At 34.7% G+C, this 27,976-nt stretch overlaps 1 protein-coding gene across 3 annotated transcripts in view; it reads left to right on the forward strand.

The window, feature by feature from the left end:
• unc5db (unc-5 netrin receptor Db) overlaps positions 1-27,976 on the forward strand; it is a 443,321-nt gene that overhangs the window by 370,292 nt on the left and 45,053 nt on the right. For all 3 annotated transcript variants that reach the window (XM_073952196.1, XM_073952195.1, XM_001342194.9), the window contains 5 exons: positions 6,479-6,659; positions 11,505-11,672; positions 14,988-15,152; positions 17,920-17,952; positions 21,796-21,981. In XM_073952196.1, the coding sequence (XP_073808297.1) occupies positions 6,479-6,659; positions 11,505-11,672; positions 14,988-15,152; positions 17,920-17,952; positions 21,796-21,981 (733 nt within the window). The remainder of the gene's footprint in view (positions 1-6,478; positions 6,660-11,504; positions 11,673-14,987; positions 15,153-17,919; positions 17,953-21,795; positions 21,982-27,976) is intronic.

Raw genomic sequence — 27,976 nt, forward strand, 5'->3', positions numbered from 1 at the left:
GTTAGCCTGGATTGTCAAACATAGTGAATTTAAGTGTAATAAAAAAACAGATTACATGTAATATAAATGATCACCAGATTCCAAAAAATATGTATTTTTAAAAAGAATATTGCTGCATTATATTCTCAATTAGCATAATATCCATCTTAAATAGTATTTAAAAATAGAATTAGTATGTAGTATGTTGAAATGAGTATTCAAAGTTACTTGGATGGCCTACTATTTCTCAAAAACATTCGAAGTGCATATCCATACTTCCTCTAATGGCTAATATTACCCACAATACATTGTGTGTGGGATGTGAATTCAATTAGAACTACAAACCTGGATAAAAAGTGTTGACAAACATGGCAGATATGTAAGAATGAATAAATGAATGAAGTAAATGTGCTATATGAATAAAAAAATTATAGAAGTTGAAGTTGAAAAATTAAGAAGTTGGAGTTAATTAATATATAACTATGTAGACTTTTATAAAGATGTATTTGGTCATTAACTCCTATATGCATAATTATGCAAACATCTGAGAAGATTTCTCTGCATGAAAGACTCGTGAATGACAAATTAACCTGCTGCTGCTTTTCCAATATGGTAGGAAATATAATATGAAAGAAATGTGGATGATGTGACAAGATGATTGACAGGGCATGTTACTAAGCAACATAATGGTCCGTTAATGAGGTAATAGTACTTCCCAAAGCTTACATAATTGTCTGTTCCACAAAAAAAGCACATACTTTTAGGATGTAGTAAAATTAGGCAAATTGGGATGCAGCATATGTTACATTTTAAATACTCATAACAAAGTCACAGGTACTTTTTATTGATTACATGTTATGATTTTGTGAAATTTATTTCCGTATCATGGATAATATAAGGATTCTAAATATTTTGACTTTGGCCATGTAATGCCATTTTGTTGTTTATTAATGTCTGTTTGTGACATTGGAATTCCCACCTTTTTGTCGCCCGGCAGAACCCCTATGACCTACAATATTTAGATGAACTGAAAAGTTAATATGGCAAGCATTTAATCATCTGACGCTTAAGTAAACAAATAAAATACAAATAAAAACAAAGTGTTTACATACATTATATTAATTTAAAATATATTGTTTAATTTTCGCATTATGGTTGAGTTTATTTTATAATGAAAAAAACAAAACAAAAAAACAATGCCAATAAATAACAAAGAATGTAATGTATTTTCATTATCTTTGTATTTTTACATCAATATTATAACCAGGAAGTTGGGTGACAATAAAATGAGGATCTACGTGCAGCTTTATTTAGATTCATTAGACAGGAAAGGTTGAATCACAGGAGCAAATGAATACATACAGGGAAATCCATAAGCGTAATCAAGTCACATGCAAATGGCCAATACAGGTGGCAAATAATGAAAACAAGAAGACAGTCAAGGAACATGGAAAAATTAGACTTAGACTTTGGTCTGTGTAATCAGTCTTTGATCAGCTTCCAGCCGTGTGTGTGTAATCATCAGTGGTCCAGAAGCAGGTGTGTGTGAAGTGCATGATGGGATTTGTAGTTCATAAGCCTATCTATTAAGGTTGTCTGAATTTTACCCAAATTTTGTAACCTACTATTTTTAGAGTTTACATTGTAAAAATTCTGGGTTCTAGTTCCTTTATGTTGTACCAACACAGATTATTATAAATTTAGGTGGAAAAAAATCTAATTCTGTTGTTTCAACTCATTTTAAAGGATTGAAACAATACCTGTAAGATGAAAATCATTGTTTATAAGCAGTTTGGTCAGAACTGGGTTGTTATAAAAACAATAAGTCTCTTTTTTTCCTGACGTTAAAATAGGATCCAAATCCCTCCCATTTTGAGGCCCACCGCAATGAGATGAAGTGCAATTTTCCTGCCCACCCAATTAATTGACAGCTGCGTATTAATATGTCTCCATAGTAACGCGTATAATCATATCAACAAGACAGAACATACGCAAAGCAACTTTGATTAAAAGATCTGTTCAGCTCACTATGATCATCAATCATCATCATCAAATGTGGTCATGGGTAAGTTTTTCAAGTTTAAAACCCTGCATGTTTGTAATGAATTACAACGAATTTACCGTCTTTATCACCACAGCTTCATGTCAGTACAATTATAAAAGAAGACGCTTCAATGCCAGTTTGGGACATTAAATCTGTTTATTTTGTACATTAACATAACAGATATCCAAACAGCAGTGGATATTAACATGTATCCTGTCACATTTGCGTGCAAAAACAGATATGCAAAGCTGAATGTGTGCCCTGTGTGTGTGTGTGTGTGTGTGCGTGCGTGCGTGAAATAATCATAGGTAAGTTCTTACTGTAAAATTTTTCACAAATGGTACATGGGATCTGCTTCCTTCATGTCTGTCACTGTGCTGTATATCTGACGCAGCCAGAGATTGAGACACACTCTGACAGACATGTGGGAAAGGTGGGTGGGGGGAACTAGCAGTAAGGCACATGCAACATAAACAGCTACCTTGTGTTCAGAGCAGATAATTCTAATGTTAAAAAAGTATAATAAATAATCTGATGTTTGTTTTGAGCTGAAACGTTACAGACATATTCTGGAGACACAAAAGACTTCTTTTAAATCTTGAAAGAGGGGTAAAATATGTGCCCTTAAAATAAACAGTTTGAACAAGCAACAAAAGTCATTTCTGAGTGTACTTACTACAGTTTTCACTATGTAAATTGTAATTAGCAATGGATTACAATGTGTAGGTATCTACTCTTCATATTCTGACTGCTACTCATGTGCAACATTTATGCTAATTCAACAAATGACAACAAAACAACCAAGAGCATAAATATATTTTCGGTGATTCATTTGTAAAGTGTATTTTGCAGTGACGTGCTTAAATGGAAAACTCATTTGAAAGCTGTTTGTTGACTTTTTTTTCTGGCTCATTGTATATCAAAGCTGACAACAAAAGCAGTACTAGAAATTCACATCCGCACTATCAAAGGTTGGTGTCAAAAGTAATTTCAAAGCGATTGTAGGTGTGTCTGTTTGTGTCAGTCTTGTCATTGTGTTGTGCGCGTGTGGGTTTGATTGAATTCGCAGTCAGCGAGGCGGCGTTATATTTCTGCTCCCTGAGGGCTGTCTATCAGAACTGTTTAATCTTAGTAATTACCCTGCTAAAATATGAAGCAGCTTCAACAGCCTCTTCTCCAGCACACACAGGTACTATAAAAATCACCTGCAAAAAAAACTGATTCTGATAGCCTGTTTACAAAGTTCAAAAATCTCTGACCTTCTGTCCTGCTTTTCTGGTGACAGCAGACTCGCCTCTGTGCTTGTGATAACAGCAAGGTCTTCACTTCAGCTGATCTCCCCCTGTCAAGAGGACCTTAAACAGGCAGGATGGAGGCTCTAATGAAATCACAGGATCCTCTGGAGACTGTGGAAACTCCTCTGTCAGCCCTGCCACTGTTAGCCACGCTGTAATTGAAACAAATGTGCCAATTAGGCCATTCATTTCTCACATCTTCTGCCACACATTCACCTGGCTAATTTGTATTTGTCCCCTACTTTTCCTCCTCTCACTCTTTCTCTTCCTCTATCCTGTCTTTCTTTATTTCTTTTTTCTTTCCTCGTCATGTCTGGTTGTTCACTCTTTCAATAGCGAAGGGGAAGTGGTGCTCAAGAATGCAGAGCATGGCAAATGTCTCAACAGAGAGGTCTGCTTGCTGTGTGCTAATTGCCTATTCCAGCTCCCAAGCTTCCCTGAAAACTTGAGTAAATACATTGGACGAGAAATGTGCTCTGCGCTTCCGTACACACGCTTTACTACTCCCTGCTGAAAAAACAGCTTTAACCTGGTGATTTGTTGGTCTTAGCTGGTTTAAGCTGAGAAGTGCCTACAAACCTTCTTAAGCTATTGCAATATACCAGGGTAATGAGGTTGTCGGGACTGTGAGACTTGCTTTTTTGTTTTTCAACAATACAATAAATAAAAATAAAACAAAAAAGTGGAATTTTGTAAAGAAAAGACAACAGAAAAAAACAGCTTCAAGAAAAAAAGGTAACAACATTACTATATTTGTAGATTTTTAAAACAAACTTTGGTAAAAAAAATATTAAAAAAAATAAATAAAATCAATCAAAATAATTGCGATATGGCTGGTAGAAGGCGTGCATTAGCTTGAGGCCACTACTACTCGTGCGATATTGCATTTATACAACAGTTCAATGGCATAATTGTTTATATAAAAATGAAAATCTGACACAAAGAGTTTCAAAAATCCTTTTTTTTTTTTTTAACGAGGAACTACTTTCTTCTGGCATTCATTCAAAACTGCAGCTGACCGTCAGAACAGCAAAATCCGTTGCTAATTTAAAAACGTCACTTTAGAGATAGAATTTTAATGATTCTTTATATTCTTTACCAATGTAATGAAGTCATTAATTTTGGGAATAGAGATAGAGGTGAATGCGCACCGTGGCTCTAAGGGTCAAACCCCCCAAAAAATAAGGTCAAGAATCTTGGTGTGATTCTGGAGTCAGATCTGAGTTTCAGTAGTCATGTTAAAGCAGTAAGTAAATCAGCATACTCTTATCTCCAAAAACATTACCAATAATTAGATGCTTTGTTTCAAGTGAAGACTTGTTCATGCTTTTATCAGCAGCAGGGTGGATTACTGTAATGGACTCCTCACTGGCCTTCCCAAAAAGACAGTTCCTCCAGTACGCTGCTGCCAGGATTCTGACCAGAACCAAAAAATCAGAGCACATCACACCTGTCCTTAGGTCTTTAATCTGGCTCCCACTTACATTCAGAATAGATTTTAAAGTATGATTACATGTCTATATATAACTAAATGGCCTAGGACAGGGGTGGCCAACCTTGTTCCTGGAGATCTACCTTCCTACAGATTTCAGTTCCATCCAAACACACCTGCCTGTATTGATCAAGCGCTGTTCAGGTCTTAGTTAATTGGTTCAGGTGTGCTTCGTAAGTGTAGGAGCTGAACTATGCAGAAGGGTAGATCTCGAGGAACAGGGTTGAGCACCCCTGGCCTAAGATCTTAATACATTACAGATATGCTCACTGAATAGATCACTCAGAGTTTTAAGATCATATAAACTAGAAATTCCAAGAGTTCAGTCAAAGCAGAGTGATTCCACCTTCAGCTACTATGCCTCCTGCTGCTGGAATCAGCTTCCAGAAATGATCAGATGTGCTCCAACATTAGGCACGTTCAAATCAAGCCTGAAAACACTGCCTTCACTGAATGAGTCCCACAGAAACAGATTTTATTTGTTTTTATTTTATTATTCTTGTCTCTTTAATTCCTATTTATGTAAAGCTCTTTAAATTTCCACTGTGAATGAAATGTGCTGTATAAATAGACTTGCCATGTCCTGCCTTGCCTAAAAAAAGTTGTGTGGCATTAGCTTGTAATTGTACCAGCTTGTAATTGTAAAAATGTATTAATTTTATTTTTTATAATTATACATACAAACAGAATGCAGAAACACTTTCGATTGGCATTTTCTCTTTCTCTTTATACGTCTAATCAGAGGGGAAGGGGCCTGTCTATTAGTGACGATCTCTCCCTCTTTAGCATAGGAACTTAGTCTTGTATTTAAATCTGCCACTATGCTGACACATTGGAATAGCTTCACCCTGTTTAGAAAATAGGGCTACGGGAGCACAATCTCATTTGAATTTAAAGTGACAGTCACCAAAATGGCACATTTAACTTCACACAAACACTTATTTTACAGACACTTCAGAGACTTATTTTACATCTTTTAAAAGAGGGCATAATAGGTCCCCTTTAAATGCCTCATTCAATTATAGTTTTGATTGTACAGAGTAAGGGAACTTTCCATTATCCAATTAACAGTTTTTTTAACTGTATCATTTAACAGATCTTTTAAATTATAATCATTTTTTTACAGTGTACCATTTGACTTCATACTTCACCAACTGCATTTTACAGCCTTATAATACAATGTAATTACTCTAATTATGCATCTGGGTTAGTCATATAGCTCACAAACTAATTAAAGAATATTATGAACTATATATATGAGGGTTAATGCGATTCAGAGAAATGAGCCGTGAATAGAACAAAGTTTAAAGCACTGTAATGAGAGCAGAGAATGAGGGGGCGAAGAGGCCATCGCTGCGGCTCCTGCTAGAATTTGATTTTATAAACCATGTTCTATTGAAGGCACTGACCAAATCTGATAGATTAGATAGTAAGTTGTAATAAAGAAGGAAATTGGCTAAACACAAATAGCCTCTTCTCAAATGGTGCTCTCAGCCATTGTGTTTTCCAGGGGTATGAATGAATGTATTATAAATAATTACTCTATTAAAGTAGAGTTTTTAAAATGTACTACTTTTATTGTGTATAGATTCTGGTACCTATTTGGGCTCCTTTGCAGCTTTGGGTAATATTCACAGCTTGGTTAATAAATATTTCTCTTTTTTTCAGGTGGAGTGGTTGAAAAATGAAGAACTGGTCAGCGCACTTGAAGATGACAACATTGACACTCGTGCTGACCACAATCTGATCATCAATGAAGCCAGACTTTCCGACTCTGCCAACTACACCTGCCTCGCCACTAACATCGTCGCAAAAAGACGCAGTACTACAGCTACTGTAGTTGTGTTTGGTAAGACTGCACCCATATGCTTCATTGACTCCTCAGTTTTCTAAAAATATTATTAAATGGTTGAAAGCTTGCAACAGCACTGTGAAGTTCGTCATTATCACAATTTAACTGCTAACTTATTAAATTATACACCCCTAATAGCAGGAGTTTGCCCAAAAGTGCTAATTGAATCATCATCCCTCATGACACTTTTTAATCTTTAAAACTTTTTTGTCAATGAAATAAAGTCAGAAAGGTTTAGTGCTTTACAAAATATCTTTTTTTTGTGTGTGTGGATCAAAGAATTGCATTTAAGAATGACATTGGATGATAAAAAATGACTAGATTTTTATTTTTAAATCAGCTTTTTTTTTAAGCTCAGCACACTCTGAAATAAAGGTACAAAAGCTGTGACTGGGATGGTTCCTTTTTAAAATTCACACTTTTGTACCATACAGGTGGACATTAGTATACCTTTTGTACTTTTTATCAGTGAGCAAATTAAAATTTTCAGTGTTTTGAGAAATGATTAGTGAATTCTGACCTACAGTATTCTCTGATTAGCTATTTCAGATGTTATTGTAGGGCAAACTATACAAACTATGCATCTAATTTGACTTTACTTTCAAGCTATATGTAGATACAAATCACTATTTTATTAGAAAACAATCTTCCGAACATTGACAGTGTCTATCGGTACTCTAGATCTGCAGTTTCTGTTAAATGAATTTTTTTCTTGCATAGACTGATTGGCGTGATTATGCACTCACAATGGGATGAACCATAAAAGGGGTGGTCAAATGCATAATTATATTATCTATTATTTTATTAACATTATTTTTAAAAATACAGATCAGAGCAAACTATTTCAGTATTAAAGGGCAGACCCCTCCATACATCCTTCTGGTCAGTCCCTCCTAAAACCCCCTGTAACTTGCACTCTGCCTTTAAGGTTTACTTTTGTACCTTTAAGGTTCACTTTTATACTTTTAAGGTACTATGAGGTACCATTTGTACTTTTTGGGCATTTATATGTACCTTTAAGATCTTTCTAAGAACAAAACTGTAACTTTTAAAAAGGTACTGCCCCAGTGACATATTTTCTACCTTTATTTCTGAGACATATATTATTGTTTTTTTTAAGTACCTAAGTTATTGTTGAAATATTTATCCAATTCCATACGTGTTCAGTAAAAAGGGTCAGGAGAGGGTTTTCTTTAATGTCAAAAATATTAGTAATGTTTTAGGTACAAATGAATAACTCTATTAACAGAATTCTGGTTATCGCCAATGCAATGCAAGCATTACATTCAGGAGGTACACAACAACTCTACATTTCCTGACTCAAGTAATTTATACACAGCTGTTATAGGTGGAGTTTAGTGGCATTCGTCACTTGTCAAAAATTCTGCAGTACTCCAGCGCCCGCACCCAAACATACTTCCTCTTTTTGCAAACTTTTGCCGAGTTCAGACTGCATGATTTTTAAAGTAGTTGTGTCACAGATGTTTTCACACTGCATGACCATCAAGGTTAGCGTTTTGTCGCTGCTTTGTTTACACTGCAAGATGTATCGGCGACAGGGGCTTTCACATTGCATGACTTTACAATAGGAAGAATCAATAGGCTGACAACTTCATTCAAACTACATCTCACAGCTAAAAACATGTGGTATATATTATGTTATTAACTATATAATGAGAAAGAAGCCTTTAATGGGGTAGAAAATGTACATATTTGTAAATGCTGCTCTCTCATTGGCTGTAGGCGATCCCCGATGACATTTTCAGTTACAACTAATTTCACACAGCATGATTTGAATCGCCGACAGCTCCAGATAATTAGCATGCCAAATATCTCACAGGCATCTGCGACTCATCGGTAATTGTCTCAGACCGCTTCTTTGATAGTTCATACTGTGTGATGGTCACTCACTTGCTCCAGCACCGATTTGCCTGTGATTTCAGGCATTTGTCACCGATTTCTCACAACCTGTCGGCGAGTCAAAATCGGGGCTAAAATTATGCAGTCATAAGCTGATATCATTTTCAGATAAGGCATGCTCTGCAACATTCTGTCTTCACATCTTTAAGAATATCGCATTGTATAGCTAAGTGAGAGACAACAGTAATAATAAAAAAAATTATTGCTTTTTCCTGCATGATATAGTAGATTTAAAGTTGCAAACTATTACAGCCTTGAAGACTCATGGAAGTACAGATATTATTCATTCATTTTATCCAGTCAAACAACTGATCTATATTCGGGTACTTCTCTGATTGGTGGATCTCTCATCTGGTCCTACAGTGTCATAATACACACAATTTAATCATTATATTTAGCATTACAACATAACAACATTACAAAAGTTGAATTTTTTATTTATTTATTCTTTTTTTTTTTTGCATGATGATAAACTTTCTACTGAATTAGCTCCAAAATTATTTGGTATGTCAGCAAGAGTGAAAAAAGTAATTGAAAAAATGTGTTTTTATTTGATTTGTCATGTTTTCTTTGCAATACAAATAATTTATGTTATTAATGAATGAATTAGGTGCATCATTGGATGAAGAAAAAGGCAATACTTTGTGAAAAACAAACTACCAATCTTCCAACTACCATGCGGTCCAAAACTTAAAACTGACATTTAAAAGAAATGTGTAGAAAGAAACTACAAAACCAGGTGAATACTTTACAAACTAATAGTTTTATTATATGCCAAAGTAAAAAAGGTGAATCCTGATCATAGAAGGATATATACACTCTTCACATCATGGGTCTCAAACTCAATTCCTGGAGGAACGCAACTCTGCACAGTTTTGCTCCAACCCTAATCAAGCACAGCTAATCCAACTAATCAAGGTGTTCGAGACTCTTTTGAACAACTTGATTAGTTGGATCAGCTGTGCTTTTTTAGGGTTGGAGCAAAACTATACAGAGCTGCTGCCCTCCAGGAATTAAGTTTAAGACCTATGCTGAGATGTACGTGGTCCCAAAGATAAGAAAAAAAAGCTAAATTAAACTAAAGTCTGACTTTTAAATTGTCCTTAATTTAAATATCAAAATGAAGAGGGAAAAGAGAGATTGTTTGACATGACCGACATAATAGCTGAACCACACTATCTATTGAATAACAAAATTGCACTTCACCTTAACCTAGTGTGCACACAGTATAGCAGTCAATGCAAGACATAATAAGACATTCACATAAACAAACATTAGCTTAATGCTAGAGAGGTCTGTTGCATTGATTCATTCACATCCAAGTAGTAAGGAAAAATGCCACTGATACCCATTCTGAGAAGAATGATGGAAGAATTGGATTCTTCACATGTTCTAGTCAGCAGAAAGATCAAGAAAATATGTTGATGGACACTTTTGAGGTAGTTCTCACCAGTCAAGCGGCCTCAGAGGAAGGCTCACTTTTGAAGCCCGATTGGTACAGAGTATTGGCCGGTTAAGGTAGATCTTTCAAGAGTTTGGACAGGAAGGGAAGCAGAGTCAGAGATCTGCAGTTATCTGGTACTGCAGGGTTAAGTGATGATTTTTTTTCGTAGTAGACAGTTAGTAAGGAGAAGTTTGGAAGCATCAATCTCTAAGGGGAGAAGAGTGTAGGAGGGCTGTATGTACTTTTTGCTGATGTTTGCTATGTTGTTAGTGAAAGAAGTGCCATTCTTAAGCAGTCAAAAGAAGAGGAGATAGTATGTGGGCTCTGCTGTAGGCTGTATTTACAGTAGCTTAGTTTTGTTTACAGATTTTTGGGATGAGGAAATGTCACACAAACAGTCCTTGTTAGTTTCTGTCTATTTTATGATCTCTTTATAAATCATTTGAAACATCAATATTTTGGGTAAATAGACTTTCAACAGAGGAACAGAAAGCTTTCTGGTTTTGTAAAAAAAAAAAGTCCCCATTTGTTTTACAAAGATAAATAAAGACTTGTACTGTGCATCTGGAAAGTGTTCATAGCGGTTACCTTTTTTCACTTTATGTTGCAGCCTTTTTCCAAATTGGATTAAATTCATTTTTTTTCTAAAAATTCTACTCATAATACCCTATAATTTATTAAAAATAAAAAACCTGAAAAATCCCATGTACAAAAGTATTCACAGCCATTCCATAAAGCTCTAAATTGAGCTCTTTTTTTCTCCTGATGTATCTTACTTCCTTTTCTAAATGCTAGAGGTTCAATTTCACTACACGAAAGTGTATGTGACAAATAAAGACCTGATTTGATTTGAATAAGACTGCTTAGTTTTCTGTAACTATCCATTCATTTATTAATTTTCCTTTGGCTGTAATGATGGCCATGGCGGAATGAACCACTAACTTATCCAGCATATGCTTTACATAGCAGATGCCCTTCCAGCTGCAACCTAGAACTGGGAAAAATCCATACAATGCATTCACATGTCACCAATGTAGTTTATTCAATTCACCTGTACCGCATGTCTTTGGACTGTGGGGGAAATCAGAGCACCCGGAGGAAATCCACGCGAACATGGCGAGAATATGCAAACTCAACACAGAAACGCCAACTGACCCAGCCTTCTTACTGTGAGCCAACAGTGCTAACTACTGAGCCACTGTGTCACCTCTGTAACTATCCACAATAATATATTCAGTAGTATTTTATCATTTGCATTTAGCATTCGGTTTTCCCTGTAGTGTGTGACCCTATCAAAACAAATCAGATTTAAAATAGTATAAATGGCATTGGTTTTACAAGTAAAACATGCAGTTTCAAAGCTGAGCTACAAAAAGTCAGAGCACACATTTAAGTGAAGATTTTCTTCCTGACCTCTAGTCTGCGTTTCTTTTGGCAGTTGTTGTTTAACTCAGCAGCTGATCTCTCTGTCTCTGCAGTGAACGGCGGTTGGTCTCTGTGGACTGAGTGGTCTTCCTGCAGTGTGAACTGTGGGAGAGGAGTTCAGAAACGCTCTCGGACCTGCACGAACCCTGCTCCTCTGAACGGAGGGGCTTTCTGCGAGGGCATGTCTGTCCAGAAGATCGCCTGCAATGCAGTCTGTCCAGGTCAGATCCCTGCCAACCTCACATTGCCAAACTCACAGGAGGTTTTCAGTCAGCGTAGCACTTTTTAGACATCATACTATATTCTTCATTTCACATATGAGAATAAAGAAATGTTGTGTGGTTCATTTAATCTTAGCGGAGTCAGTGTACATGCTGTGCTTGGTTTTTTCCAGTTTTAACTCGATTTGTCTTTTTCGATCAGATCAAGCATGGTTATTAGTGGTTTGCATAATAAATGTTTTTTATTTAATCATTTGTACACCGTTTAGCTTGAAAATGCTTAATTGGTCTAATTCTAAATGAATCACACAATGATTTGACTGATATGATATGTGATGGCAATTAGGGAACTAATCTAATTAATTAAGAAAATGTTGCAATTACTTATAAAAAAGAGGATTTCTTTGGCTAAAAGTTCTGGCCGAGTTATTAACGTCTTGTTTTGATCTATTTTTATCAAGAATGATTTAAATGTGCCAAGCTGACTCCTTGTTTATATTTAAAGTAATTATTTTTAATAAGCCATTCAATGGCATTGAAATTAATTTTTAATTAGAGTTCAATCTCTTAGTATTTTTTTCTTCACATACTGTGATAATGTGTCTGTATAAGCAGCAAAACAAATTATGAGCAGCATTACTGCTGTTATATGTTCACAGCGTGGCAACTACTGTTCAGAGTTTGAAGCTTGATTAAATGCTTAATTAAATTAAAAGTCTCTAATGTTACCAAGGTTGCATTTATATGATTAACATACAGGAACACAGTAATACTGCAAAATGTCATAATTGAAACTACTTGTTTTCTGTTTAAATTTTAAAACATGCATTTTATTAATCACTTATAGAAAAAATCAAGCTTCTTAACTAGTTATTATTTAGTCATTACTAATTCAAAAGCTATTTTATGCTTACCTTATTTCACTTCGAAGTTGCATTCATTTATTTATTTAGCTGACATGAACTTCAATGTTAAAAAGGTTGTAGCATTGGCTGGATTTGGCTTTTTAGTTCATTTTGAATGCTGGCAGGATTTGATAATAACCTTTCATGTAACTTTTAAAGTAGAATTTTACAAACCTCATATAATATTAGTCTTAGTTCAACTTCAATGTTTTTATCTAAATATATATTCATTTGAAAACTCAATTTGTCTTTTGATCAGATCAAAGTTATTGTTGGTTTGCATAATAAATGTTCTAATTCTAAATGAATCATACATTGATTTGACTGATATGATAAATTAGGGAACTAATTAAGTATTTTTACTCAAAAGTTGGATTTATTTGGTTCTGGTAAAGTTATTAGTTATTGTCACGTTTTGATCTCTATCAAGAATGATTTAAATAATTATGTGCCTAGCTGACTCCTTGTTTATTTTTAAAGTAATTATTTTCAATAAACCATTCAATGGCGTTGAAATTAAGTTGTAATAAGTTTAATCTAATAGTGTTTTTTTCTTTACATACTGTGATGATGCATCTGTATAAGCAGCAAAACAAATTATGAGCAACATTACTGCTGCTATATATTTACCGCATGATCAAATGCTTAATTAATTTTTTTTTATCTAAATATATATTAACTAGAAAAATATTAATTACTAAACAGTAATAGTTTTCAATGTTTATTTTCTATTCGATTATTTGATGTATAGAAAGAAAAGTTTTTAAAAAATTGTTTAACAGAGCAAGGAACTTTTCACAGTATGTCTGATAATATTTTGTCTTCTGGAGAAAGTCTTTATTTGTTTTGTTTTGGCTAGGATAAAAGCAGTGTTTATTTTATTAAAAAAAAAAAAAAGCATTTTAGGGACAAAATTAATAGCTCCTTTAAGCTAATTTTTTTTTTTTCGATTATGTTTTTTCAGGTTTGGTTTACTCTAACCGTCCTAGTTAACCTGATTAACCTAGTTAAGCCTTTAAATGTCACTGTGTCTTGAAAAAGATCTAGTAAAATTTTATTTACTGTCATAATGGCAAAAATAAAATAAATCTGTGTGTGTGTGTGCGTGTGCGTGTGCGTCTGCGTGTGTGTGTGTGTGTGTGTGTGTGTGTGTGTGTGTGTGTGTGTGTGTGTGTGTGTGAGAGTAAAATAAAATGTTAATGAAATGTTTTGTAACAATATAAATGTCTTTACATTGACTTTTAGACAATTTAATTAGCCCTTGGTAAATAAGATACTTAATAGATACGATTTTTTTTTATTTCACAGAGCAAACATATGAATAATAGTGTACAAATTTAGATTCACAAGTCTTTTTTTTTTGTTTTTTGTAATTCAGTTTTTTTCCCCCGAAAATGAAAATATTCAATTTTTTACAATCAGATAGAAAAATACTTTTAACAGATATTATATATCTGTTAATATATATTCCCCATCCCCCCACCCCATTATACGCACATCAGGAAACACAGAATAACTGTAGTTTAGACCAAGCTGTTAGATAATTTACATTAAATTTGACATTCGTAGTATCAGACGAGTGTCCAAGATTTCTTTGACGTTGAATATATAGATTTTCCATACCATAAGAATATCCAGTTTAGCATGGTTGATCCGTGCTGATGACAGTTACAGATATAGTATTTCCAATAGTGAATGTAACCAGTGCTTAACTGAGAGACCATGAGATGGTTTCCACCTTTGTACCAACATTTTCTTTGTAGCAGTTGAAGCAGCTAACCAAAATTTACAGACATTTGCATTTAGGGGAAATTAAGAGTTATCATTCAATAATAACAATACAGGATCTTTGGGGAAACAAATTTTTGTAACTATCAATAAAATGTCCAGCACCGAATCCCAAAGTTTTTGCACCTCCAGACATTCCCACATCATATGTAAAAAGGTATCAGGACGCTGTGGTTCACAGAACTTACAATTAGGATGTGGAGAGAAACTTATATGTCGTATAAATGTGGTTAAATATGCCCTGTGAATAGTTTTAAAGTGAATAAACTGGTGATTAGAGTTTGGGGAAGTGTGGAATTATCCCATAAGTCATTTTATTATTATTATTATTATTATTATTATTATTATTATTATTATTATTAGCTTTATAACAGGATGAATAACCAATTAAGACTAGAACAAGCTGAAGATGACATTTTATCCTTATTCATTTCATATTTTTTTGGATTTACTGAAAATATGCAGATGAAATTTGTATTGGTCAGGAGATGAACCATTAAAACACTTTTAATCAAGTTTATGAAGTCTCTAGAAATCTCATAAGTTCATTGCCAAGTGCAGTTAATGCCCAGAGCAGCTGTTCACCTTCCTTAAACGGCTACCCCGCTGTGCTGCTCTGCAGTGGATGGAGTTTGGGAGGAGTGGAGCGAGTGGACGATGTGTAGTGCGCAGTGTGAGAGACAGCGATGGAGGGAGTGCAACGATCCTCCACCCCGTCACAGAGGCAAGATGTGTGAGGGAGAAGGTCAAAGCACAGAGAACTGCACTGGAGGATTGTGCACGCAAAGTAAGTATGTGCTCAAGACATCAGCTGCATCGTCATCACATACAGAACTCTCAATATATTGCACACTTGAATTTCAAAGGGGACCTATCAGGAAAATCAATGCAGGCAAATCTGCATCTTTAATCCTAGAAAAAAAAGAAATAACAACATATTAGCTTTGTTTAGGTAAGCTTTTCTCTGCAAAAACGGAAACATTTGCCATTAAGATTTTGCTCTCCTAGACAAAAGAAAATTCACAATTTACAATGTTTATTTTGCTAGCGCATATTGTTATTCTTTGGGTGAACAACTAACCATTTCACACGTAACTTCTAAGTAGTCCTGTTGACCCCCTTAATGAATGTTTTATTGTTACCATTATTTAGCATGCATCACTTTAAAATTCCCATGGTGACAAGTTAAGTTTATCATAACACACTGCAATTATTTATAGATTTGGCTTTGTTTCTTTTATCCCTTTTCAAATATTTACAAATGGATTAATTATTCTGTAAGTTATTTAATATTCCAATTTTTAAATATGTATAAGAACATGTCTTTTAAACAATTTAACAATGATCATATTATTTGATATATGATGGGTGATAGGGATCGCCATGCTTAGTCTACACTGCAAGAGAGAAAAGATCTGCTGGATTTACATGTTTACTTATAATTTCCGTACTAAATGAAAGTAAACGACTGTTTAACTGGGAGAGGAATAGAGTAAATGTTCTAGTAACATACACAGTGTGTATCTTATGTAAAAAAAAAACACATATATAAAAAAAAAAAAAAAGCGTTATATTTAAAAATAATTACTATTGCCATTCTATAGTGTTTTTTGTTGTTGTTTATTTTTTACAAATTTGAGATGTTATGTTTTGCTAGTAGTTATGTGTGTTTGAATGTCTGAAACCTAAAATAGATGTTATTTGTTTAAAAACACTGATACATTTAATGCAAACACCGCATATCTCGTTGTGTCTCAGCATGAGAAGTCAGATTTTTAATTTAGCAGTTGATGACATTGATACGAATTGTAATTTCAATAGCATTTTCAATATGTGGATGCTTAAATTGTGACGCTTAAATGCACCCTTAAAACATGCCTCTCATCTGATTTACAGGTTTCTGTGTAAACATCTGAAATTCAAATGCATAAGGATTTATGGTTATAATTGAGTTTACATGGCATGCACAACACAGAGAAAAAGAAAAAGCTAATTTGGCAAATAATATTGCTATTTATTTATGTCAGGCTCAAAGCGCGTACAGGTGGTCTTTGCTTTTTCAATTGAAATGTAGCAGTCTCTGTGTATATTTTCAAAAGCGGAAATGCAAACGGTAATTTGGGATTTGCAATTGCATTTGGATTATATCACAACTTATGCATCCACATATTGAAAAATGCAATTGAAAATACAATTTGCATTTGCGTTTGAAAAATGTCTGGAATATCCTTAACGTAATAATCACACCAGTGTTATCGTATATGTAAAAGGGTTAATGCATGCAATTAAAAAACTTAATTCACAGAAAAAAGTTTGCTTTGGTAACCTTTAATCAAAGTCTGACCATTTGCTTGTGGCAGGGCTTTTCTGCTGATGTTAGTTTGATGGGTTCAGTTAAAATACGCTTAACCACGCCCATTTTACCATTGTAACTAATTACACCCAACACTGCACGTCAGGCTACTTTCCTCTACTGGTAATGGACCCTTTTCATAAGCCTGTTATGATGCGTTTAACGGTCATCAGCATCTTAAATCCTTGAAAGTTTTCAATACTTCGATTTTTTTTTTTTAAACGTATGCACATTCAGATAAATTTATGTATGTATTATGTCATTTTTGCTTGAATTTACAAAAACTAATTATCACTTGTGAGAGGCATTTCTAATCCAGCGTCTATGGGGCAGGACAGTAAATTTGCCGTTATTCTGTCCTCTGGCTGCAGTATTCAGTCTCACACATTTTTTTTTCCATTTTCTGGAAGTTTTTATAACATAATCATGGAGTTGTTGTTTTATTATTATTATTTGAGCAAATAAGATTGCAAAAAAACCAATTTGTTTTACTATCCCATTCATTGCACTCTTAAGTTTTCCTGACTATGACAACTTCCGCTACTGAGAAACCTGGAAATGTGAAAAGGGTCTATTTCTGACTGTGAAATTTGCCTGTTTTGTTGTTTCTGGAGTGTCAGAATAGCTTATAAAGTCTCTGCCCTTTTCTAGAATGCAGCAGTTCATTTGCATTTAAAGGTACACACAAAACATACTTTTTTGCTTTCACAAAAATGATGCAAATTCCACAAGCTATAATAAACAATCTATGGTATTTCGAGCTGAAACTTCACAGACACATTTTGAAGACACCAGAGATTTATTTGCCACCCTATGAAAAGGTGTATAATATGTCTCCTTTAACATTCATCGTGAAGCTCGGGGAAGTGTGATAATAGTCTGCTGAAAGTAGATGAAGGTGATGGCATCATGCCCTTTACTCCTCTCCATGTCTCCCTCGTAGCTATTATTATGATGAGAATCCTCTCTGATTTCTTGTCCTTAATGAAGGATGGAAACATCCTGAAGCCTAAGTGATCCAAAACTATCTGCCAAGTGCTGCCAATGCCAGTGATGCCCAGCAACAGTCTCCACAGCTGATGTTGGCATAGCCTGCAGTTGGACATGTACCCGTGATGAGAATCAGAGAGCGTGTTTGCAAGAAGTATTACGGGGACGGACTGTAATTCTCTCTCCTTTCTTGTTTTTTTTTTCTCTGCAGATGGAAAGCTGATGCATGATGTTAAGCCACAGAGTGAGTTCTTTCCTCCTTGTGAATTTAAATGAGGAAATAAAACTGATAAATAAGCTAGTGCTGATGTGAAGTGGACTTCTGTTTACATAAAAAATATCTCTTTTGTGTGAAGGCTATTTTTTTTCTTCACTTTTTAATTAGGATGAGCTCTCTCATCTCAAATATGTGTTCACTTCTACGCTTTGTTACCTGTATCATTATGCTGACAACAGGTGTCAATTGCAGCAAAGTGGAAAACGGATAAGATGGAAAAGATTAATTAGGAAGAATCCAATCTGTCCGTATGGTTTAAATTCTAGAATGGAAATTACTGTTAAACTATGGGATGAATAGAGAAAATGTACTAGTAACATATTCACTGTGTATCTTAGGTAAAAAAGCACCTCGCTCAGTTATATTTAAAATAATATTTATAGCTGTCTCCATAGACATCAGCATGTATTTTACAAAGATTAAATGTTATGTTTTGCTAGTCAGTAACCTAAACTAAATGTTATTTGTTTGAAAACACTTATAAGTTGTGATTTATGATAAGCACTGTGTATAATTTTCTATGCCTCAGAGCAAGCCATCTTATTTTGAATTCAGCATGGTTCTGTAATCACACCGGTGTGATTGTGCTTGGATTAATTCTAATCCAACTGCATCCACACAAAGCAAAAGAAAGCTAAAAAAGAAGAGTGTATGCAGTGCAGGATGCCTAGAAGGAATTTATAAATGAATGTTAGAAGAAACAAATGCCAGAAAGAAAAACACTGCTGGTGAAACAAGAAAATAAATGTTGAAATTTTGTTATTGTTATCATTTATTCATAAAAGATAAAAAAAAAACAGTTCGAAAAAAAAATCCTAGTGAAATAATTTAGTTTTATTAAAGTTTAATTGCTATTACAATATATTCCAGAATATAAGTATAATTTTAATCATAACCTAACTAAATCTACCACATCAAATAAAATGTTATTGGAAAATTAAAGCATCAGAAAAATAAACAAAGAAGTAAATATGTTTATTTATGAAATAATTGAAAATCCACCAGGTAGACTAGAAAGTAAATCTGGCTGGTTTTACCTTTATTATCATTTTTCCTGCAGAACAAATATATTTTTTCTCATCTGAAACTTGTTGTGACTTTATATTTAAAGCATTTGATATAAATACCATCTAGCAAGCAAAATAGGCTCAAAACTAGTAAACATTTGTAATTGTGCAGCATCAAAGAGATTAGTTGTAGCTTTGACTTTATATTTTTATACTTAACATTTATAATGAATATTTTATTTATGCTGCCATAATTGCTGTTTGTTTTATAGTAATATTGTAAAACATAAGGAACAACAATGCATGTTTATACTTGCATGTATACCAGTCAAGTGATTGGCTGGGCCATTCTACAGCTTGATTTTTTTTCTCTGAAAGTATTTGAGAGTTTTCTTGGCTGTGATCATTGTCTTGCTGAAATGTCCACTCTGGTTTCATCTTCATTATACTTATCTTCATTATTTACAATGATGAAGGGTAGAGGGTTGCTGAATAATTACTAAGAGATTTCAGCTGCTGTCTGAACCTTCACTGTCTTTCTACACCTTTCTTTCTTTATGTGTTCATTACTTTTTTCCTTTGTCATTTTATTTTATTACACATAACTTTATTTGTAAATTAATAAGTTGTGTTTTCTTTGCATATATGAATTTATTTGGGTGTTATCAACATCTGGTAAAAAAATTTAAGTCAACAACACTGTTAGAATTAAGTTTTCTGAGAAAAATTGTGACGTGTTCAATACTTTTTCCCTCACTGTATGTGACTTAATTTAAAAAAAAATATTATTAATATTATAATTATTATTATTATAAATATTTCAGTTATTTTTCATTAAGAATTGCAAAGTTTAAAGTGTCCTTATCAACTTCAGAGAATTTTTAAGTGCCACTGAATGTATTGTGTCCATTTAGACAAAGGCACATGAGTGATTGGATGTGGCGTATTAACATGTGCTATATTTAGAGGAAGCAACCAGGTGTAATCATGGAATATTAACTCACCTCGTCAAGCGTATTATGTCTTAATATCTCCCCTTGTATTATTTTAACCATATTGAGGCACTTTGCGCAACATGCGTTTAAATATGCATTAGTAGCAGGTGCTTCCTCATTGTTTCGGTGACGCAGATCTGAGACTCTTTCCTGTGCATTGATGTGTGAGCTGCGTTATAATGCTTCTAATTAAACCTATTAAATCTGTCGCCCGATGGACATGCAATTAATTCACCTTTACCCTTGGACTCCAACTGGTTTCCAGCTTGATGCATGTAATCCTGTTCAACTTTCTGTACTGCGTCTGGATTTTTGAGATGCAGGGCTGTGGTTTTAAGCATATTCTTTCTCTCATGGCATGATTAATGTCCTCTGTGTCCTCTGTGATCTGGCCAACAGTCCCGCTGCAGAGGTCACCTGGGCCAGTGCTGTAGTTGCCAGCTGAACAGATGTATCATTGCGTGGGGCTTTGGCACACCATGCTGCCAGTTATTAAAGTAGTAAGAGCCCTGGAATTCACACCTCCCAAACTGGCCTCACGTGCCAAGCAAGCAGATCTTTATACACTGCTAAACATGTGCATATTGCACCTGTTCCATTTGCACAGGTGTCCGAAAGATTTGCAAATGTAACCACAATGGCCAGCCGTGACGGATTTGAATGTTTACCTCTCTACAAAAATCTGTTTTTCTAACACAGTGAGAACAATTCACTTACACAAATCTACTGTTAAATGAGTTATATCTTTCATTAGATTTTTGGTTAGATATAGAATTAAATGTTATAAATGTGAAGTTGAAAAAAAAGTACTAACCTTTCTAAACATATAATCAAATATTTGAATATTTATTTATTAAATAAGGACAAAATAATTATATTATTTATTATTATTTTATTTAAAATAATTTATTATTATTTTATTTTAACTATTTTATTTTAATTTATTATATTATATTTTATTATATTATACTATTTTATTAGAATTTTATTTTAATTGATTTATATATATATATATATATATATATATATATATATATATATATATATATATATATATATATATATATATATATATATATTTTTTTTTTTTTTTTTTTGCACAATTCTACAAAACTTTTAAATAAACCATATGTTATTTTTATTTTCATAACACTATGCACTGTATTTTAACGATCTAGGTCTAGGATCTAGGTCTAAGTCTAGTTGTTTCGTGCTATGGCGTATTTCCTATTTACATGACGACTTAGTAAGTGGAAAAACTGAATACTTCACTAGCAAGAAAACAGTTAATCAGACCATCTGCAGTGTGAGGATAAAGAAAATCAAACAACAAATCGCGGCAACGACGTCTTGCACCTAATTGTGCCGAGTTTATAGCAGGGCCCTATATTAGTTTTATTTGTAGTAATAATTACAACTGAAATATTATAAAACTGTCACTAAATATATCTTACTATTTTATTATTACTATTATTTTTGTTATAGTTTATTTATTGTTTAATTAATTGTTTGGTTCTGTGAAAACGTTTGATTTGAACACAACTACAAAACCATGAAATGAAACTTAATTGTAAAAATAATTATAATAATAATAATAATTATTATTATTATATTTAAAGTAATATGTAATATTTAATTGCAATAATAATAATGATGATAATACAGTAATTATTATTATTTATTATTATTATTATTATTATTATCATTTTTATTACAGCTTAATGTAATAGCTCAATCATTTTCTTAATTATTTCCACAGTATATTGTAATTTTCCTATGGAGTCTAAGTTTATGGTATTGTTTTACAGGCATGGAGAACTCAATGGATGTAGCGCTGTACTCTGGTTTGGCTGCGGGTGTGATCGCTGTGGTTGTCCTCATCGTGGCCATTACCCTCTACAGGAAGAGCCAGAGCGAGTATGGAGTGGATGTCATTGACTCATCAGCTCTCGCTGGAGGATTCCAGTCCTTCAACTTCAAAACCACCAGACAGGGTAAGGGTTCACTGTTAATGAAGTGGTGCAGTTAAATTTATTGCTTGTGATATTGAAGTCCATGTACGGTTTGTTCACAATAACAAGCTAAGATGCAAAGAATGTTCTTAAAGCTGACTTATCAGCAAGCCCCACCCTCCATAGTCACTGTTGCAATTCGAAGAAAAAAAAAACTGGATAGTTACTTTGTTACAATGACAAACCTTTCCCAATGGATTTTGAAGAATTCATGTTGGGTTTAAATATGCCACATAGGGATATATTAAAGATAAAATATAAAAAACAAGATTCATTTGAAAGCAGGGGTTTACAGATCACAATGCAATCGGGAGAAACCTCATGTAATGGTTGTCACGATCTCTGATGATAAATATTCAGGATCAATACTGTTTATGTGCAACAGGCTCAGATGAAATGAATTTACATTTACCTTATTTTGCTAGTGGTGATTAACTTTAGCTAACATTAGCTTGAGCTATGTAACATTACTGTCGCTTATCTAACTCAGCTGAGGCAGAGACAGCATTACTACATAATGATTATGATTAAAAAAACTTGTGACAAAGTGATGTTAGCAGATTTCCCAGAGATGGGTTGCGGCTAAGAAGGGTATCCGCTGCGTAAAAACTTGCTGGATAAGTTGGCGGTTCATTCCGCTGTGGCGAACTCCGGATTAATAAAGGGACTAAGCCGACAAGAAAATGAATAAATGAATGAATGATGTTAGCAGAGTTTGCAGAGTAACTGAGAACCAATCTATACATCTTCTGGAAGTTAAATGTCTTGTTTAGGTTTAGCAAATGCAATGAAATAAATTCAGTTTGCCATCCTCTTAAGCTGCCTTTCCACTGCACACAACATTCAGACAGGACTGTTGGAATATGCCCCCTTCTGGCAGTCGCACAAAGTATTCAGTTTTGTCATGCACCATTGGAAGCTGATTCTCATGGTGGTGTTCGGAATAAAAGCGTGCAAAAGCAAGAGCTTCTATTCTCTATGCGTTCACCATACTGTAGTTGAATGAATGAATGAATGAATGAATACTAGAAACTCATCATAGACTGCTAAAAATTTTGGAGGGATTGTGGAGACAAGATTAAAGATAATGCTTTTTATCACTCATTTATGAATAGATTTTTTTTTAATATAGACTTTTTATGATAAAAAATAACGAAAAACTACTATTTCTCATCGCGCATGGTCCTGCTTGGACAACACTGGAATAGGTCATATCAGGTCTGCCAGTCCCATATTGTCAAGTTGCAGGAGTTCAAAAGATTTAACGAATCCGCAGCTCAAATCAGATCTGAATTTTCCACATATGAAGATGATCTTCACGCAGCTCCCGAACTATTCTCTTTTGGAAATTAATAACTTCCGGTCTGTCGCTTGTCGTTTGTGGAATCAGTGTTAGAAATACTCCAGGCATATCTATTTACTACTTTTGTAAACACATTCAAATCATTGAGAGCTTTGGATATTCCAATGTTTCTTTATGACACTGAAACCTAAAGATGTCTAATTTCTGGTCCCGCTGCAACTGACACTCAACTGACATTGGCTTACATTGGCTTATCTGCTTTCTCCAAATAATAATTGTTCATAAAAGCATACAAATACGCTTGCAAAATGATATGATTTTACACAAACCACCTCCACTGAGCAATCACACATTCTCACACACACAAAAAATTCAAATCCTCTGACAAGTAAATGCATAAAGCATGCCACGTTGACTTCAATTCTACCGTCCTGTCAGCTATGTCGATAACCTCTGTTGATAAGCCACGTCTGTAGTCACATGACCTACATTTGGTTCCGCTACACGTGTCCATATTACCACCACTGACACTTCTGGGTCAGAGAAAGTGATAGCTATCGCCTCACAGGGTAATCAATCCTGGCTGCTTGTGACAGCACAGTGAAAGGCTGTGACTAGCAGCTTGTGTTTACTGTGCTCAAGGCCTGGGATGGCAACACACGCCTTCTGCATGCAACAGGAGAGAGGGGGATCAAGGCTCAGCTGAGCCGCATCTGTCAGGTCATCAATCCTATTTAAAAAGGCTAACTTTCTCCCAGCCTCCCGCAGCGCCTTATTCCAACAGCCAATCCGGTTCACATCAGCAGTCACAAGGAAGACCAAACCCCTGCGATGTTGGACATGCATTTAAAGTCACTATGAAATAAAAATTGAAGATTTTTTTTTTATGATGTATTGGAGTGGTAATTAAATTTTTTTTTTTTACGCACATGCCCTGGTAATCCTTAATCTAAATAAAAATCCCCTTTCACCTGAAATCAAACCTCTCCCTTGATGGGATGTTCACCCATGCAAGGATAGGACAGCCTCTCAGAGATTACATGGATATCAAACCAAAACTGTCCAATTAATTTCCAGTGAACAGTCAAGATAAAAAACTGTAGATTAAACGAGGTATGCCACTCGTGTAGTTTTGAATGCGGCCACTTTAACGAAGATAGCCCCAACTTCTAGTAAAGGAGCCAATCATCACTCATTATAGGAGGAGAGGTTCGTGTTCTTTAAGATGTGGGGGTCAGCCAACGGGCTGTAATCTTAGCGCAGGGGTGTCCAAACTCAGTCCTGGAGGGCCTGTGTCCTGCTGAGTTTAGCTCCAACCTGCTTCAACACACCTGCCAGGAAGTTTTTAGTATATCTAGTAAGAGCTTGATTAGCTGGTTCATGTGTGTTTTATTCGGGTTGGAGCTAAACTCTCCAGGACACTGGCCCTCCAGGACTGAGTGTGGACACTCCTGTCTTAGCGAATACATCCCTCCCAGACATGAAAAACATATCTACATGAAGCTTGAAATCTCCATTTTTAAATGAACCAATCATATGCTAGTTGCGTAATCTGTGTGGAACAAATGTGAGGTACAGTCTTTCCTGTCTGACCTCATTATTTTTAACAAATTCCTGCCTCCCGCCTCAAAGTTGTTGCTGTCATTTTGGTAGAAGCTTTCATGTCTGAAATGTGTTGGAAATTACCTCAAAAGACCAGGCAAACCGTTTTGGAGGATTTGATGTTTTCTTGTTCAGAGTTATAGAAGCTGCACTTGGTGCACAAAGATGCAGAGTAAAATGACTTCGTAAGGACTTTGGAAACTGCTAGTCAGTGCAAACATTTAGCACTAATCAACCAATTTAATCAGCAACTCAATGCATTTTGGAGATACATGGTCATGCAGACATGGTCAAGATGATTTGCTGAAGTTCAAACCAAACATCAGAACAGAGATGAAAGATGAACTATGAGACTATCATGGCATGGATGTCGGTGCCAGAAAGGCTGTTGTGAGTATTTCAGAAACTACTGATTTACTAGACATTTCAAACATTAGCACAACTCTGATTATATCTTGGGTTTACAGAATGGTCAGAATTTTTTTTAAGGGTCAGAGAACAATAGTCAGATTGATTCACGCTGATAGAAAGACAGTAAAACAGTTGCTCAAACCATATAGCAAGTGAGCTACAGCAGCAAAGCCCACACTACACTCAGGTCAGCTATAAACATACCCATTTCTGATGTCCACTTCCATCAGATAATAATGTATCACAAAGAGATCTTAATGGTTTTTTTTTTTTTGAACATGTCAATGAGTTTACAAAACTCAAATGACTTTTAAAGTCATCAGATGTCAGTCCCGTTGAGCATCTTTTTAATGCAATATTACAGGAGATTTGCGATAGATGTGCATCCAACTAATCTGCATAAACTCAGAGTTTATCCTACCAATATAGATTAAAATCTCTGAGGAATGTTTCCTGCAGCTTCTATATTGATGCACAAAGAATTGATGCAGTTTAAAGCTAATGGGGTCTAACTCAATACTATCAATGTGTACCTAATAAATCGAGCAGTGAGTGTGGATCACAATAGATGTGTACGTCCAGACTATTGAATGTGAAAATGGAAACAATACAGTGCTTTATTTAAAAGTTTCGAATACGAATGCATTTGATGCCATTTTGCTTTGATTTGATTTCTCCCAGGGTAGGTTTTTGTGTTTTTCATTATATCACTTTTCCTTTTACCTCGTCTCTCTACGTGATATCCATTGCAGTTTTCTCAGTGTGTAATTATGATAAAGCAGAAGTATTCCAGCTGACTCTCTTAATCACAGGTAACAGTATGAGACTCCAGACCTTTGCCCGTCTGTCTGCTCTTGAAATCTCAGCCACTGAGTCATTTTAATCACGACTCTAATTCCAGATCTTTCCCCGCAAGGTGCCCACTACATGCCTGTTTCATTAACTCCTATCATCCTGCTGTCTCGTCCTTTCATTTTCTTTCGCCGTTTTAAAGATTTCCTGTCCCACAGTGATTATATCCTACTTCTGAAGAAATACGAGAGGCAAAAACCAATTTGTTGTGGCCGAGAATTAAAGAAGTTGAACCATTAAATTTGTCCTAATTCCGTTATATGTCTGGTGTAACTTAAATCTGCTAAGGTTTTCTTGTATAGGTAGTCATTAAAGACAACATTTCACACTAAACACACACACACAGAAAAGTCATAATTTACTGAACCTTCATGTCATTACTCTTTTCTGTGGAACACAAAATAAGATAATTTGAGAAATTGGATGACAGTAGGCTCTAAAAGATGTCACAGATCAATGCATGTGCATGATGAGAAACAACAAACTTTTATTATAGGCTACTATAGTATATAATAATTTGGTCACACTTTGTTTTGAGGCTCCGTTTGTTGAATTTAAATTACATTTAATCTACATGCCAACTAATTCTCATTAGATTATAAGTAGATTGACGTGTACTAGAAAAGTTTAGAATAGTTCTCTTTAAGCTACATATTATCACTTCAATTAAAATTAATTTTAGAATTTCCTATGTGTTCTTTTGTTTAGGCTTAAATGCCATTAATATTAAAGCAATTTATTTGTAATTTAATTCTTTCGTTTCATAGATTTAGTAGGACTAATCAAGGAATGAATTATTCAAATTCCTAACTAATTATTAAGATATAACATTAACTAAAACAAGGAAAGGCATTGGAAGTGAAGTTGTAACTCGAATTCAGAGCTCCATAGTTTAAAATATACTAAGCGTCAGTTAAACTATAGTGTAAGATAACACACACAGCTGTCTAAACAAGTGAAGTTTATTTATAAACTCATTTCGAGAGGATCACATGCTTGTGACTGACACAGCTGCTCCCGCAATAGCTAACGTACGATTCACCAATCAGACGATTCCTAACTTATTATAAATGACCAAAGTTTCTTACCTTAGTCATCTTCGTCATTTTCGATTGCCGCTTTGAAACAGAAACGTATTTTATCAACATGCTTTAATTTTAGACAGTTATTTAAGGTTTTTTGGTACAAAAAAAAATAGGGTTAGCGTACTACAGAAATTTTATGTCAGAGCAGGATCTGAGTTGTATTGGTTCACCAGCATGGTTGAGCGGTATGTTAACGAAGTGCTTGCTTTGAGCTGTTAGGGAATGCTTTGCAGGTCATCAAACTGCTTAGCTCTGGCTGCTAAAGTATATCAGTACAGTATTTTACATAAGTGCCCCCTGCTGGTCATGTCTTTCTTGTGTTAGACCATTATGTGCTGTACTGTGCAGTACTGCAGCATCGGGTGTGGTCACGTTCATTCACTCACACATTCTCAGCAGCCACATCTGTATTTCTCAAAACATATTTGACTCTATGGACAATACCAGTTGAAATAAATATTCTTTTGTGCCAAAGGAGGTCATAAAGTTTTGATGCAACACATGGGTGTACAAAATGATGACACAGGTATGATTTTGGGGTGATCTTACCCTTTAAAGTCTTAGTCAACATTTTTGCTAATGCAGTAGCATGTTTCCTAAATTTCACCCTTTCCCACCATAATTAGTTCCAATCTGACACCTGAAAACTTTACGGGACTGCTCGAATTTATAACACAAACCTGTCATCACCCTGTAGCAGAACCTTGACCTGCCCAATCGTGGC

Source organism: Danio rerio, chromosome 5 (genome assembly GCF_049306965.1).
Source record: "Danio rerio strain Tuebingen ecotype United States chromosome 5, GRCz12tu, whole genome shotgun sequence".
Classification (NCBI taxonomy): Eukaryota; Metazoa; Chordata; class Actinopteri; order Cypriniformes; family Danionidae; genus Danio; species Danio rerio.